The sequence below is a fragment of the Syngnathus leptorhynchus genome, chromosome 18 (genome assembly GCF_054491065.1).
Source record: "Syngnathus leptorhynchus isolate UIUO chromosome 18, UIUO_Slep, whole genome shotgun sequence".
In the NCBI taxonomy this organism is placed as follows: Eukaryota; Metazoa; Chordata; class Actinopteri; order Syngnathiformes; family Syngnathidae; genus Syngnathus; species Syngnathus leptorhynchus.
In genome coordinates, this window is record NC_141212.1 from 7,782,499 (window position 1) to 7,798,290 (window position 15,792).

Consider the following 15,792-nt stretch of genomic DNA (forward strand, 5'->3'; position numbering starts at 1 on the left):
GGGGTCCCTAAACATGCTTTATAATAATATACATGTTTAAATGTTACTTGATGCCATCGGTTTTGAAATCAAAGGACTTAAAAGTCAATTAAAAAGCAATTTATCTTGAGTACATGATCAGTGGTCCACGATCACACTTGTGAGTGACTGTGGAAACTTTTTTTTAAGTCAGCAGATGCATTTTAAGCATCTTTTCCAGACTTTTAAGTCAGACAGTCAGCAACCAAACGAGACAGGCTACAAAAGGTCATCAAAAGGTGCGACACGGCCCACTCATACAACCGAGGTACCCCCCGCCCCCCTTACCAAATTTGTGCATTTGTGGGTGGAGAGCATATGATCAGTCAAATGTTTCCACAGGATGTATAATTCTCAGTCATGAGGTGAAAGGTGAATGTTTTGGTGCTATATGAGAAGCCCGCACCCACTGTTGAGGTTTTATGAACAGGATCCAAACATATTTGATGTACAGAACATGTCATTTAAAAAAATGCCAAAATGAAAAATCTCAATGTTAGTATCATAAAAAAAGTTGAATTCTGCAAGTCAATTTCATGAGACTTGTTCCAACATAATTGCTATGTAAAGGGGAAGTTGACCTTTTTTCTAATATGCTTTATGCTCCTGTATAACTCCAGTCTGAAGTTTGCATGTTCTCCCTGTGTCTGCATGGTTTTCCTCCCACTTCCCTAAAACCATGCATGGTAGACTGATTGAACACTCCCAATTGCCTGTAGGTGTGAGTGCAAGTGCGGATGGTTGTTAGTCTGTGTGCCCTACAATTGGCTGGCAACTGGTTCAAGGCGTCCCTCGCCGACTGCCCAATGACAGCCAGGATAGTCTGCTGCGCGCCCACGAACTCTGTGGCGACAAGCTACTGCTTGAATGGATGGATGGGAGTCGCTGATGGTGTAGGGGTGCACTTCCTTGGCTTGTGTGCCGACATGAGTTCGAGTCCCACATATGACGGTGTGAATATAAGCAATGACGCAACCTCAATTCATTCAACTTTCACAAGTTACTTTAAGTTTTAACTTTTAAAGTTTACTTATCTGTTTTGTACTGATTAAATTAAGCTTTACATGTTTGTTGTGTGATATTATCATTGATATATTGTTTTTGTTTACACAATTTCAAGTTATTATATTGTGATTGCATTAATAGTATGCCTTAGAGTTCGGTGCACCTTACATATGGACAAAGGTTTAAATGGACCATTTATTGAAGATGCGCTTTATAGTCCGTAGCGTCTTATAGTCCGGAAAATACGGTAGACAAAATCCATTAGACAAGGCAAATTCAGTATTGCATGTTTATTTTTTTGCAAAACAATACTTGAATACAGATAAGCCTATGGTCAGGCAAAGGAACCTTACAGTCAGTCCTCTTTCTCCATGCAGCATTGCCAATAATCCGAACTCACCCAAATCTTCAGACCTGATAATGGAATGTACCATTCCCATGTTCACTCCCACAATTAAAACTCAGTGCAACAGGGTACTCGATAAAACAAAATGTGCGGTCACTGTGGACTTTACGGTCAAGACGTTACAGCCAAAAAACAAACAGCTTCTGTGTAAAGGGAGGGTTCTTGCAGATAAAGAGAAGCAACACTCTTCCACAAAACATGAATGACAATTTGTTTCAAAGTTGCTGCAGTTTAAAGAATTAACAAAAGAAACGAGGAACCAATGGATAGAAATCTTGTGGGTGTTTAATCAACTTCTTCCATGCGTGATGAGTCATCTTCACAGTCACCCTCGAGTGGGGGAATCTCATCTAGGACGGATGTTGAAGTGGCCTCCTCTATGGGGACGTCATCATCATCATCAATACCTGAGGGTCAAAAAGAGATCAGAATTCAGCTTCTAGCAACAGATTTTTATAATTAATTATTCAAGTTGAATCAAACTTTCAATATTTTAATGGCTTTGGGATTGAATTTAACTCCCATTCAACACATTCTTACCGAGTCCAAGTTTGATCATTCTGTAAATGCGGTTGGAGTGTGTCTGGGGGTCATCCAGGGAGAAGCCAGAAGACAGCAGGGCGGTCTCGAACAGCAGGATGACCAGGTCCTTGACGGCCTTGTCGTTCTTATCAGCCTCCGCCTTCTGCCGCAGGGTCTCTACGATGGGGTGGTCAGGGTTGACCTCAAGGTGCTTCTTGGCCATCATGTAGCCCATGGTGGAGTTGTCCCTGAGGGCCTGGGCCTTCATGATCCTCTCCATGTTGGCCGTCCAGCCGTACGTGCTGGTCACGATGCAGCAGGGCGACGACACCAGGCGGTTGGAAACAGTCACCTGTGCAGGCGGGTGGAAATTATGGCACTTCAGACATGCGGCTTCATAATGGCAACGTTAAGAGGGTAGGTGGCATGCAACTCATAAATAGCTCAATTTCATGTTCACTCAAAACCAAATGATCAAGCCAGGCAATGTGACATTCCCAAGTTAGGTTACCAAAACCATTTCAGAACTATTTACATTCACAAGTTAGGTTATCAAAACCAATTTGGAACTATTTCCAACTCCAGAGGGTGGACTCACCGAAGTACAAGTAATGTTCACCTAAGGCACCTGTGTTGTAAACAACAACTACAGTTGGCAAAGACCAAATGCATTGAGGCCAATTTGTTGTTTCATCTGTGCCTACCTTCTCCACTTTCTTGTCCAGGATCTCCTTCATGAGCTTACAGAGGTTCTCAAACCTGGCCTTGTCCTCCTCCATTTTTTTTTTCTCCTCTTCATCCTCAGGAAGCTCCAGGCCCTCCTTGGTGACTGAGACCAGGCTCTTGCCATCAAACTCTTTCAGCTGTTGCACACAGTACTCATCAATGGGCTCCGTCATGTACAGGACCTCAAAGCCACGCTTGCGAACGCGCTCCACAAAGGCAGAGTTGGCAACCTGGTCCTTGCTCTCACCTTGAGGACAAATTTGTTTGAAGGTAAGCAAAATTTAAAGCAATGCCTCAAAATAACTTCAAGCCAAACTGAAGACTCACCAGTGATGTAGTAGATAGACTTCTGGTTGTCCTTCATGCGGGTGAGGTATTCTGTGAGGGAGGTGGTCTCGTCTCCTGACTGGGAGCTGTGGTAGCGGAGCAACTCTGACAGCTTCTTGCGGTTCTGGGAATCCTCATGGATGCCGAGCTGAAAACAAATGGCTCAATTGTCAAAAACCTCACAACTACCAAAACGGTTTCTATTGAATGAACAATGACTTTCACTAGTTACCTTGATGTTCTTGGAGAAGCCTTCATAGAACTTCTTGTAGTTCTCCTTGTCCTCAGCCAGTTCACCAAAGAGCTCAAGACATTTCTTGACGATGTTCTTACGGATAACTTTTAGGATCTTGCTTTGTTGCAACATTTCTCTGGAGATGTTGAGGGGCAGGTCCTCTGAGTCGACCACGCCCCGGACAAAGTCTGGGGGGAGAAAAAAAAATTATATGAATAAACACCTCAGCCCTCCAGAAACCAAAATGGCCCAGCAGTCCCCAGCTGTTCATCCAAAGAGCAAACTTACTGAGGTACTCTGGGATGAGCTCTTCACAGTTGTCCATGATGAAGACTCTCCTGACGTACAGCTTGATGTTGTTTTTCTTTTTCTTATTCTCAAAGAGGTCGAAAGGTGCACGACGAGGAATGAAGAGCAAGGCGCGGAACTCAAGCTGACCCTCCACAGAGAAGTGCTGCAAGAAGACGACAAGGAACACGTTATGTCCAGGATTCATCTAAGGCAACCCGCGAAATCTAAGTAGAGTGGCATTGTTACCTTCACAGCCAAATGATCCTCCCAGTCATTGGTGAGACTCTTGTAGAACTCTCCATACTCCTCGTTTGTGATGTCATCAGGGTTTCGGGTCCAGATGGGCTTGGTCTTGTTGAGCTCCTCCTGGTCAATGTACTTCTCCTTGATCTTTTTTTTCTTCTTCTTGTCCTTATCTTTAGAGTCATCTTCCTCATCATCATCAACATCTTCAATCTTGGGCATTTCTTCGCCTTCCTCTTTCTCTTCCTTCTCCTCCTTCTCGTCCTCTGCCTCATCATCACTGATCTCCTTGTCACGCTCCTTCTCCACCTACGTGCCACATTAGCGGTTTTGGTCAGAGTGGCAGCGTCGCTCAATATGCAGATAAGCAGCCGGTAATACTTACAAAGAGAGTGATGGGGTAGCCAATGAACTGTGAGTGCTTCTTTACAATTTCCTTGACTCGCTTCTCCTCAATGTACTCTGTCTGGTCCTCCTTCAAATGCAGGATGATCTTTGTTCCACGGCCAATAGGCTCTCCTGTGAAGAGTTGCATAATCATAATTGCACCATGTTCCAGTTCAAGTAAACAACTGCAGGCATCGGGACAGCTGAGTTCCCAAAGCTTTTGCATGTGACAATTCGTACCACTGTCAACAGCAACTGTGAAGGAGCCACCGGCGGAGGACTCCCAAGCGTACTGCTCATCATCATTGTGTTTGGTGATTACCACCACTTTCTCTGCGACGAGGTAGGCAGAGTAGAAACCCACGCCAAACTGACCGATCATGGAGATGTCTGCTCCAGCCTGAAAGAAAATTGCATCCAAAAATTAGCATGTGGGAATTAAAAATTGCAATGTCATCCACCTGTGTATCCTCGCTGTCAAATGACAAGCTAATTCAGCAGATTTTTATCCATATATATATTAAAAGCTATTTACCTGCAGGGCCTCCATGAAGGCCTTTGTACCAGACTTGGCAATAGTTCCCAAGTTGTTGATCAGGTCAGCCTTGGTCATGCCGATGCCAGTGTCAATGATGGTGAGGGTGCGGTCGACTTTGTTAGGAATGATGTCAATCTTCAGATCCTTGCCGCTGTCCAACTTTGTCGGGTCAGTCAAGCTTTCGTAACGAATTTTGTCTAAAGCCTGAATAATTACAAAGGCAACATTAATGCAATGATAACTTCTACTGACTTCTCATGACCCGTCAGACTTACATCAGAGGCATTAGAGATCAATTCCCTAAGGAAGATTTCCTTATTAGAGTAGAAGGTGTTGATTATTAAGGACATCAACTGAGCAATCTCTGCCTGGAAGGCAAAGGTCTCAATCTCTTGCATTTCTTCAGGCATCTGCACAAAGAAGACCCAGTGTTACATTTATTTCTGTTTATTTGCAGCAATAGCGGGATTGTTTCTGGCTCAATATGCAGCGACGTTGGTGGCATTATGACTAATGCCCAAAACAAACACTTCCAGTCTCAGGCGAAAATACAAACTTTCTATTAAGACTTAAGATGTGTTTTATAAAAAAAACAAAAAAAAACGCTCAAAGGTTACGAAAACTTTGACAGTTGCTCTTGTGGCGCCAGATGGCGGAAATAGCCCTTAACCAACATGGCGCCCAAACACCCGGACAATGGCTCCCGGCAAGCACGTGCTTATGCAGAAAAACAATAAATTACACATTATTCACACACACAAAAAGTCCACATTTTACCGAAAGAACACTTATGCGGTTAATGTGACCGAGCGGGCATAACTCAAAGCCACACGGTCACACGTACGTCAAATGTTATTCTACAACGTTCGTATGAGTCAATAAACTTGAACTAATTGATAAAATTTATGACGACGAACCCAATCGGTTGATGAAACAAACCACAATAAGACCACAATGAGACCTCTTAATCTAACGAAGCCAATGTGAAGCTAAATAGCGACCATCACTACCACACCTGCATTTATGTAACCAAAGATCGACCCAACACTGATATGCTGCACTGCATCCCTAACGCACTCTGACAATGCGACAAAACGATAAATAATAATTGAACGGCGGTATGACGTGCATATTCAATTTTAAAAACAGAAATATGACGCATAGGAACTGATGCTCGGGGTACCGTTGTTACTCAGGGGACTGGCATCACACTGGCACGAAAAACGTCGCCAAAACAAAAAAAATATGATGATGGCACGAACAACGATTGAGCAAGGTATACACCAACCTTGTTTGATGCGTTGACTTTTCCTGAATATAATGCAAACAGCTAAATGTCCCCCTCTGCTCTCTGGTATCGGGGAAAGGAAAGGGACCTTCCTTCAATGGACCGGAATCTTTATACACATGGGTTGCGACTTGGTGCAAGTTATATCCATCCGCGGTGCACTGTGTACTATTACGTAGGTATGGCTCAGGCTGTTTTCAGCTACTTTTACAGAGAAAGGTCAGAGAAAAGACTTAAGTAGTTCTTTATACACACACACGGGAATTACATAAGCTATATAAATTGAACTTACTTAGACATATGACACGACTACATTTTGTATATCAAAAGGCAAATATCTTTGTGTTGTTTTAAGTCCTCTTAAGTCCTGTGGCTATACAATTTAATAGCCGTTGCCAAAGTACGCCTATTTTGAAAATACGCGGATCAAATTATACTGTAATATATTCATATATAACCTTGCAGTTGAAACCGCAATTGTTAGTCATACGTCAATGTGTTGCTGCCGTCTTGTGGCATCACATATAATTTAGCCTTCGAGGCCGTTTTTATGAGGTCGTACAAGTTCTGAAATATTGTCGACGTACATTACCAAAACAAAAGTATTTTTACTAAAACAGGAAAGGTGCTTAATGTAAGACATTCATAACGTTGTTTATATCGCAACTGTTTATATGGAAACCAGGTCCTTTTTAACTGCACGCATGGATACTGGAAATGAAGAGGGTGTGCTTCGCTTCTTCTAGCACTTTCTACGACGGAAAAAAAAAAAAAAAAAAAAAAGGGCCTGAAGTGACGTCACACGCTTGTCAACTGCAGCCCCAACTATCCAGCTGCTACTGGGCCAACACAAACACTGTGGCAACTTTTCTTGATCTTTTTACAAATTAAACATAGTATATAGAACAGTGTTTGTTAATCTTTGTAACGACAATGCGCCAGGACATGGAATCTACACAATCTTTATTTTGAACGCGAGATCAGTTGCAACAAACCAAGAGATTATTTCTGATTTGTCAACACTTCAATAAATGCCATGGATGGATATATTTAATGTGTCTTAAACAGTTAAAGATATGTCTTAATTTATTTAACGTTTATTTAGATCCAGATTGAGTTAGTTCCGGTATGCTGCATTCATGTTGTACACGTAAATTTGAATTTCTTGTTGGAATCCAACATATTAATGTTTTCCAAGTGAACAATGCTATCATGAGACAGCGATATTAGGAACTCTGAATTCATAGTGGATTTTTAAAATGCCTTTGGATATACTCACGGTGCAAACTCTCCGGTTGAGTAACTACGTTTTACGTTGGGTTGATCATAGAACATAATTTGTTTAGTAACCAGCAGTAAAGGGCGGACAATGAAACATCAATTTGTGACGAAATTCGTGAATGACGGTTTGTAAAAAAAATATATAATAATAATACGTTTTGTCTATGTTTTGAAGAGAACATGTGAACTCAGTGGACCAAGAATTAATAAAAGCATACGATTGTGTTTGTTGTTGATGGGCATCCATGTTGATTTTTTCCGACAACGCCGATTTATCCTGTGACGTCACAATGGTCCAGATTTTCGGGGTAATTGGTGTACATGTATAAGCGTGATTCAGTGTTCCTTAAACGTATTTTACAAACAACCATTTATGAGCAGGTACTTTCTTATACCAAGATTGACTCTATATATTACAGTAAATGTACAAACATCACTGAGTACGACATAATACATTTATAAGAGCATTTATTTACATGATTAGTGCTTTCTGTGGAGTGCCGAACAATTTTAGCTCCGCCCGTCGGCCACATCCTGAAACAACAACCACGCGCTTCTCCACTGCGATTGTGTAATAGCGGGCCGGCAGCTAGCTATTGTGGTAATTTAGCTACAGCAGTTTTTCGTTCGCACTTTAAAGCTCACATTTAGCCGCTTTGGTACATCCAAACAAGGAAAATTTTGGGGTATGTATACGCATTTTGTCTTTTGGCCCTATTGTGCACGCTAGACTGATCAGGTTTATTAGCTGTTAGTAACTTAGCGCATTTTAGCCATGCCGGGTAACATAGCGTGGTAATGGCCGCTTAACCTTCTGCGTTGGCAGCGTTGTTTTTGTTGTGAAGTCAGAAATGAGCTACTCAAAAGCGACAGCGCGAGCATTCACGCTGGACTTTGACATCTCGCTTACTGGTCCATTTCCTTAGCGCAGTTCCCAGCACTTAGTTGTGATTCTGGATCGTTGAACGACGATAGCACACATTAAAGTCACAGGGAAGTTGCAGTCTCCTCTTAAAACTCTATTCTGACACTCATGTACTAGTACTAAATTTCTATGTTCAATATAGAGAGTAATCATAATGCATGTTTGTAACTATTCTCATCAGGTCGGTCGTAGTTAGACCCACGATGTCCTTTCCTCCACATTTAAACCGGCCGCTGTTACCCCCTCCCGGGTTACCCCCTCAGTATGCTGGCTTCCCTGCAGGTAAGAACCCCAATCGAGCGTTTTTCTTTCACTAATAGTTTTAACATTATCCATTTAAGAAAATGTACGAGACTCAACGTGTTCTGCGTCAGTGGTGTACTCAAGAGGACCAACATGGCTCAATTGTGTGTATGCCGATAGCAGAATGACAGACAGCACTTGCATCAGGGGTGTACCAAACATTTTGCTAAACGAGCCAGATTTGGTTTGATGAAATTGTATAGGGGCCGACCATTTGCACGCACCGACATTCCTCGAACCATTACCATTGTAAATTAACTTGTAAATATGTAACTATATCCTTTGCTGTCTGCAGATAGGTTGATATTGCAAATGATAATCTATTGTCAATTGCACTACCAGAAAAGTTAGTTACAAATAATAACACATTAAATACAAATGAACAATTGTTGAAAGTTGAATGATTTTTTTTTATTAGTTGTATTAAGTTTGTTTTATTATTGTTATTTTATTAACGAGAAGGGTGATATTGGTGTTTCGACTGCAGCAAACAGGCAAGGTTGCATCATGTCAGATTTTTCATCCAAATTCAATCATTCTCCACTTTATCTTTTTTTTTTATTTCAACTTCATACGTAACAAATTACTTCATAAATCACAAAACGATAATCCATAGTCTTTTTGTTGTTTGTGATCACTGTGAGTGGGTGGTGCGAACGCGGAGTAGTGTGTAGAGTTTGTACGAAGTAGGCAGCTCTCACCAGTAGTCCGTGTTTTTATTTTTACCTTTGACTTGCAGCGTCTCTGATTTTAGCCTTAGTCCTTGGTGTGCGGACATTTGAATGAGTCACTGTCTGTGTCACTCATTATCTTACAAACGGACACCTGTGTGCACGTAAACTGGGAAGGGACGGGGGAGACACACTCGCAACCAATCATAAGCGCTGGCTCATGAGTGCGTTCTCGTTCAGACGAGTTTCATTTCTGTGGCTCGCTCTGGAGCGCACAGGTCGCTGCGACAGTGCCAGCGGGCCACTTATTATTGATTTTATGACACAATGCTTCAGGCCAGTCTAAATTTAGATGCAGGCCGAATTTAGCCTGCGGGCCAGACTTTGGACATGCCTGACTTACATGAATACGAAACACAGAGTACTAATTCACAGCTTTCTTATTGCAGGAGCTCCCATGATCCCAGTTCACATGGGCATCATGACCCCCAACCCTGTAATAGTGTCATCTCTACCAGTGGTAAGCAAACCTCCAATCCATAGGAAGGACCCTCTCATCCGAGCCAAAGACGACGAGGCTGGCCCAACAACCACAGTCTTTGTGGGCAACATATCTGAAAAAGCCTCAGACATGCTTATCCGGCAGCTGCTAGCGGTAAAAGACTGTGTTTTATTTTCTGTGATACATCTACTCATTATTCATAACAGTGCCAGCTCACTGGTGTAAACCTTTGTTGCAGAAGTGTGGAATAGTTCTGAGCTGGAAAAGAGTTCAGGGAGCCTCAGGGAAGCTACAAGGTAAATGTGATGAATTACTGTGTCATGTCTGCTAAGGTTGCAGGTTCATGTGGACCATTACTAATGTAGAAACCTGTCAATGTGAAAACTGAAATTCTAGTGTGTTGTGTTGTGTTGTAGTGCTTGATTGAGAAATAGAGAAATGTCAGTCCGCTGGACTTTGTAAATATTCTCATGCTCGTCCTTTGGCAGCATTCGGGTTTTGTGAGTACAAAGAGCCAGATTCCACTCTTCGAGCACTGCGGCTACTTCATGACATGCACATCGGGGACAAAAACCTTCTTGTGAGAGTGGATCCCAAAACTGAAGCACAGCTAGATGAGTGGAAGGCCAAGAAGAAAAGTGCTAATGGGGTAGGATTTGTTTTCCTGTACCTTTGTTTTTGATAGTGTGCTTCAGTTTTTACTTAGCAGCTGACGTAATTTTTTCATTTTACCAGAACGTGGGCTCGGAGAATGGAGATGATGGAGAGGAGATTCTGGATGAGGAGACCAAGAAGAAGGATCAGGTCGTCAAAAGTTCTATCGATGCATTAATGCGGGAATACGCTGACGAGCTCAGCGCGCCTTCACAGGATGAAGATTCCCTGCGGCGAAAGAGAAAAAAGGACAAAAAAGATGAGGTACGGCAAGTCCATCTTGAAGAATTTTAGCGTACAACAGTGGCCGAGATTGACATTTTACTTTAATCTGCAGGATGACTTGAACACAATCGATATGGAGGACGACAAGAGAGACCTGATTACCAGAGAGATTAGTAAATTTCGAGACACTCACAAGGTAAAATCACCTTTTTGGTCCCTTAGTTAATATTGCAGGTTTTTGGACAGCAGCTGTTCACTCGTGTAGCTTGCACACTCAGCAACAGTTGACACATTTAGACTGCACCATGAATTGGATGTCATTGAAGTACACTTCATTTGCTTCACACTTTGTGCATTACATCGTCTTTAATGTTGAGTCACTATGAAAGAATCATAGAGTATGACAAATATAAGCATTGTATTACACCCACACGCACAATGCATGGAGACAATGAAAAGTTACTTAAAAGCTAATCTATTGATTAAACCCCACCATTATGATAGTGATCATATGGTGACTAAAGCAAGATGAATCTCAGAGCTTTGGAAAAAGTTTCGAGGATAGGATGTAAGTATGAGCCTTCCTTTACTTTCTACATAAACTGGGTGCCCCCCTCTTGAGGACTCGCAGGGGGGCAACTGCACTGCACTTTGGCCCACTTGACCAACATCCCCCCCTTGCCTATTCTGGACGGTTTGCGCCCATTAGTGACAACCCCCACCCACCGAAGAGTGTGTGAGCCTCTGCGAGTTTTCTGTAAACTATGTTTCTAATAGTGATGGTTATGTTGAAAGCACAATCCTTTTGTCAATAACCGCCGCAGTTATCTGTGGCCATATAGTCTTGACTCTGATGCATAAGTACGGGCTAATAAGAGAGGGGGGTGCCCTCTCCACAGCAGCACAGTGATCTGAAGACTTTGAAGGTACGTGGTTCTGCATGTGGTGATAATGTTTGAGGTGTTGTTTCCGTCTCTTTCCGTGCCTGGCTCACTCTGCCTTACTCTTTATAAAGTTACATTCTGAGCATGCAAGTCGTACTGACATTCAGGAAGCAAAGCAGACCAAATCTCAGTCTTTACATTTGATCAAGTTTGTTCATTTGAGCCATGACGTCCATTCGCGTTGCGGTCACTATTTAAGGGAACATATTGTCGTTTATTTCCGGCGTGGATCATTGTTCCTGTACTGTAGAGAGGTAAGTAGCAGTAAACTGATGTGATATCGCGAAACGATGACCAACTATTTATCTGTTTTCTGCACCAATTGTTAATCATTGTCTAGCTCTGCATTAGCCCCAAGGCTTGCCAATCACAGTTTGCCAGCATGATTGTGTGCCAGCTTGTCTGCTCACTTTAAATCAAAGATAGTCCCATCCAAAGCCTTGTGTATAATGCTCTCAAAGGCAGAGTTGATGTGTGTGCGTGTGCATCTTGGGTCGCCAAGAGCCGCCGTAGACTTCTGCAGGGGGTAAGACAGCTTCTCCAATACTTTTAATTGATCTGTGCCCAAATGTTCTTTTGCCACATTGCCAATGAAATTCAAAGGTTGTTTCTGTTGATGATGCTGAAGCAAAGCAAAACCCCGTAACGTGTTTCCCTTGTATACCGTGTGACCTGCTTTCCTCCCAGGCCTAACTTAAAAGGCTTATAGGGGCAGCGAAGGGCTGAGTCCATAGTTCATCACCTGTAAGTCCCAAACGACCAAATCAAGCAAAGACTGACGTCTGTTCTTTGTTTTTGTATTTCCTTGGAAGGAAAGAGAGAAAATGAGGTTTTTTTTTTTCCTCTCCCTTGTCATTTCTTGTCTGTATTTTCCAGTTATGCTAAACATGACTTTATATCGCGAGTAAGCTTGAGGATTCATTTGTAGCCATTGCATGGACGAGTAAGAGTGTATGAAAGCTCCTCGTCTGCCATAGCAGTCTGGAAACCACTTGAGAAAGTTGAGTGCTAACGTTCGCCTCACTCCGCACCGTCTTCTGAACCTCTGTGTGCTTTGCTCCGACAGAAAAGAGAAGAGGAGAAGGACAAGCGGGAGAAGGAGCGTCTGGAGTTTGAGCGGGAGAAGCGCGAGCGGGAAAAGGAGCGTGAGCGCGAAAGGGAAAAAAGGGACCGCGAGAAGGAGAAGGAGCGCGAGAGGGAACGGGAGAGGGACAGGGAACGGGAGCGCGAACGGGACAAAGACCGCGAGCGCAGGACCAGAGAGCGAGACTGGGAGGGGGACAGAAGTCGAGACAAGAGTGTTGCTCGCAGCCTCTCCAGGTCAAGTATTGATAAAAGTTTACTTTTATATGCAGGGTCTTGAAACATTGCTGACCCTAACATCCCCCTCCACAGGGAGAAGAGCCGGGATCGAGAAAAGAAACGAGACTTGGACGATGAAGAGGATCTGCACGAGCGCAGGAGGCTTGAAAGGAAACTCCGGGACAAAGAAGCAGCCTATCAGGAGGTAGGACGCAGACTCCGAGGAAGTTCAGCTCTTGTTAGTCTTTAGATTTTGTGATGGCTCATGGCACACAATTTTGATGACAGCGCCTAAAAAACTGGGAGCTTAGAGAGAGGAAGAAAGCACGGGATAACACCAAAAATGCAGAGAGGGAAGATGAGCGCCGACGAGAGATGGTGAGATTTTGGGACAAACTTCAGGTGGATGATCTTCTCCTTTCACATTCTTCTTGTAGCACCATCCTCTCAGAAATGTGCTCTCGTCTGATGCGCTGAGAGCACACTGTGATATATATATAAGGCCTGTTTTGTTGTGTATTAGAGTCCACTGTAGTTGAGAATGGCTGTAAAGTGTGCCCCATTTCATTTTTGTCAGATGAAAGAAGGCAAACGGCTAAAAGGGTTTCTGGAAGACTATGATGATGACAGAGATGACCCTAAATACTACAGGTAGGAGTCTCAAAAGACAATATGACACTGCAGAGTACTGCAAACTGGAACAGCAGTTTTAATGCAGAAAATGAATTTTATGTTAGACATTTTCATGGTTGCGTTCCATGCATCAAATTGTTTTTTCTTGGTTTTTTGCTCCCCTGAGGATTTTTCACATTAAATAAGACACTCAGTGGCCTATATTTACATTCTGGTGGCAGACATGCAAATAAAAAAAAAAATCGGCAGCCTTTGTTCTGAAACTTGTCGCTGCTTGTGGCGGCCACTAGGGGCAGTGCGCTGCAGAAGCGCTTCAGAGACAGAGAAAAGGAGGCGGAGGCGGATGAGCGTGATAGGAAGAGAGAGAAGGAGGAGCTGGAGAAAATCAGACAGAGGCTGCTAGACGAGGGACATCCAGACCCAGACGCAGAGCTGCGCAGGGTAAACGCTGAGATCTGACTACCATTATTCATGTATACGTGTGAGAGAGAATGTGTGTCTGTGAGTATGCCTGAATGCTGTCTCTGTGAAGGTCACTTCATCATTCCTTGCACGTTGATTAATTCCTTTGGTTTTCACCTCCGGCACATCCTATTGGTTCAGATGGAGGAGGAAGAGGAGGAGCGACTCAAACACCCTCCCGTTATCCAAGAGCTGGAGCTCGATGAACTGCGGGAGCAGCGCCACAGGGCTTCACGGGAGCATCGAGGGGACCACCGTGACCACAGGGGGGATCACAGGGAGAACCACAGTGGGTACCATGACAGAGTGGAGCATCGTCCGCACCCCACCCACTCTGAGTATGACGAGGTCGAGGAGGGCGAAGACGACGACTACTACGAGGAGGACCGCGCTGAAGTCAAACCCTGCCTCAAGCCCACCATGAGGCCCATCACGGCGGCGCCGTCTGTGTCGTCGGCCAGCGGCAACGCGTCGCCCAACACGCCCGGCCACGAGTCGCCTTGCGGCATCATCATCCCCCACGAGAACTCTCCCCCCAACAAGCTGCCTGATGACGAGAACAGACCCAAAATTGGGCTCAGCCTCAAACTGGGTGAGTGCCATGTCACTACATTGATGCATAACATAACCGGGGACTTTGACAACAACAACAATCTCGTTTTTTTTCCTTGGCTAATGAAAACACTCTCGATGCAGGTGCAAGCGGAAGTCCCAGTCAGCCCAACGTAAGCAAGAGGAAGAAGCTGCCGGTCGACTGCGTCTTTGGCAAGTTTGAAGACGAGGAAGCAGACGAACAACCGCGGAAGAGGAAGCTGGTGCCTCTGGACTATGACGATGACAAAAGCCTGGGGGCGGACGGCACCAAGGGGTCCAACTCGGAGGAGAAACGCAAACATATCAAGAGCCTCATTGAAAAGATTCCCACGGCCAAGCCCGATCTGTTCTCCTACCCTCTGGATTGGTCCATGGTGGACACTGTTAGTACTAGTCCTGTAGAAAGTACTCGTCTTTGTAACAAAGTATTTGGGCTCCGATGGGGCCGCTTCCTCTGATTAAGTCATGCCAGTCACAACAATGCTTCTTCTGTACTTTGCCGCAGGCGTTGATGGAACGACACGTGCGGCCATGGATCAATAAAAAGATCATCGAGTACATCGGAGAAGAGGAGCCCACGTTAGTGGACTTTGTCTGCTCCAAGGTATCAATCCCGATCCCGGTCACTCACCTGCACTTGTCCCATGGATGCACTCACGCTTGTGTCCTCACAGGTGATGGCTCATGGCACCCCGCAGGGCATCTTGGATGACGTAGCTATGGTGAGTCAGTAACATGAGCGGACATTTTGTTAGTGCACACAAATGTACACAGCTTATGCAAAATCATTTTTTTCTCCCGGGCTACTTTTTTTAGGTTCTTGATGAAGAGGCTGAAGTATTCATTGTGAAAATGTGGAGGTTGCTCATCTATGAAACAGAGGCCAAGAAGATTGGTCTGGTGAAATAAATACAATTATCATTCTTCATTATAATGTATAAAATAGATTTGGGAGAGTTTGGTCATGGCCATTACAACTTGTCCTTACCTGCTGTTTCACCATTTTTGTTGTAAATAATGTAATTCTTTGGTAATTCCCTTAAACTTCTAGTTGTGGGGAAGTTAATTGAGCAGGGTTGCCTTCATGTGGGTTGCTTCATTTTATGTGCACACCTGCAGCTAGACATTTGAGGGCATGCTGTTGATTTCATTCTTTCACTTGAATACATTTGTTAAAACCACTACAAGCAAATGTTACAGTTAAGAATATTTCCATTTTTTTGTATTGGTGAACATTTCAATAAAAATGTAGATGTTTTATTATATTGTGTTTTTTTTTGTTGATGTAAAACCTAATTTGGTGATACTTA

General features: G+C 43.6%; 2 protein-coding genes across 3 annotated transcripts; one reads left to right on the forward strand and one right to left on the reverse strand.

Moving 5' to 3' along the window:
• Positions 1 to 1,298: 1,298 nt before the first annotated feature.
• hsp90ab1 (heat shock protein 90, alpha (cytosolic), class B member 1) lies at positions 1,299 to 6,154 on the reverse strand. Its single transcript, XM_085937373.1, has 12 exons — positions 5,987 to 6,154; positions 4,974 to 5,108; positions 4,696 to 4,902; positions 4,401 to 4,560; positions 4,159 to 4,292; positions 3,777 to 4,082; positions 3,528 to 3,693; positions 3,237 to 3,427; positions 3,005 to 3,152; positions 2,656 to 2,924; positions 1,970 to 2,303; positions 1,299 to 1,836 (listed from the first exon to the last, which is right to left on the reverse strand). The coding sequence occupies exons 2-12, from the start codon at positions 5,106 to 5,108 to the stop codon at positions 1,715 to 1,717; spliced, it is 2,172 nt and encodes a 723-aa protein (XP_085793499.1). The 5' UTR covers positions 5,987 to 6,154; the 3' UTR covers positions 1,299 to 1,714.
• Positions 6,155 to 8,373: 2,219 nt separating this feature from the next.
• On the forward strand, positions 8,374 to 15,745 carry rbm25b (RNA binding motif protein 25b). Of its 2 annotated transcripts, none has more exons than XM_085937371.1 (16): positions 8,374 to 8,474; positions 9,616 to 9,821; positions 9,907 to 9,964; positions 10,157 to 10,317; positions 10,404 to 10,586; positions 10,660 to 10,743; positions 12,558 to 12,811; positions 12,887 to 12,998; positions 13,082 to 13,195; positions 13,371 to 13,444; positions 13,717 to 13,867; positions 14,030 to 14,480; positions 14,585 to 14,865; positions 14,988 to 15,086; positions 15,157 to 15,204; positions 15,299 to 15,745. In XM_085937371.1, the coding sequence occupies exons 1-16, from the start codon at positions 8,396 to 8,398 to the stop codon at positions 15,389 to 15,391; spliced, it is 2,448 nt and encodes an 815-aa protein (XP_085793497.1). In that variant the 5' UTR covers positions 8,374 to 8,395; the 3' UTR covers positions 15,392 to 15,745. The 2 variants fall into 2 exon arrangements, with proteins under 2 accessions (XP_085793497.1, XP_085793498.1); XM_085937372.1 differs by having other exon boundaries at positions 13,082 to 13,171.
• The last annotated feature ends 47 nt before the right edge of the window (positions 15,746 to 15,792 follow it).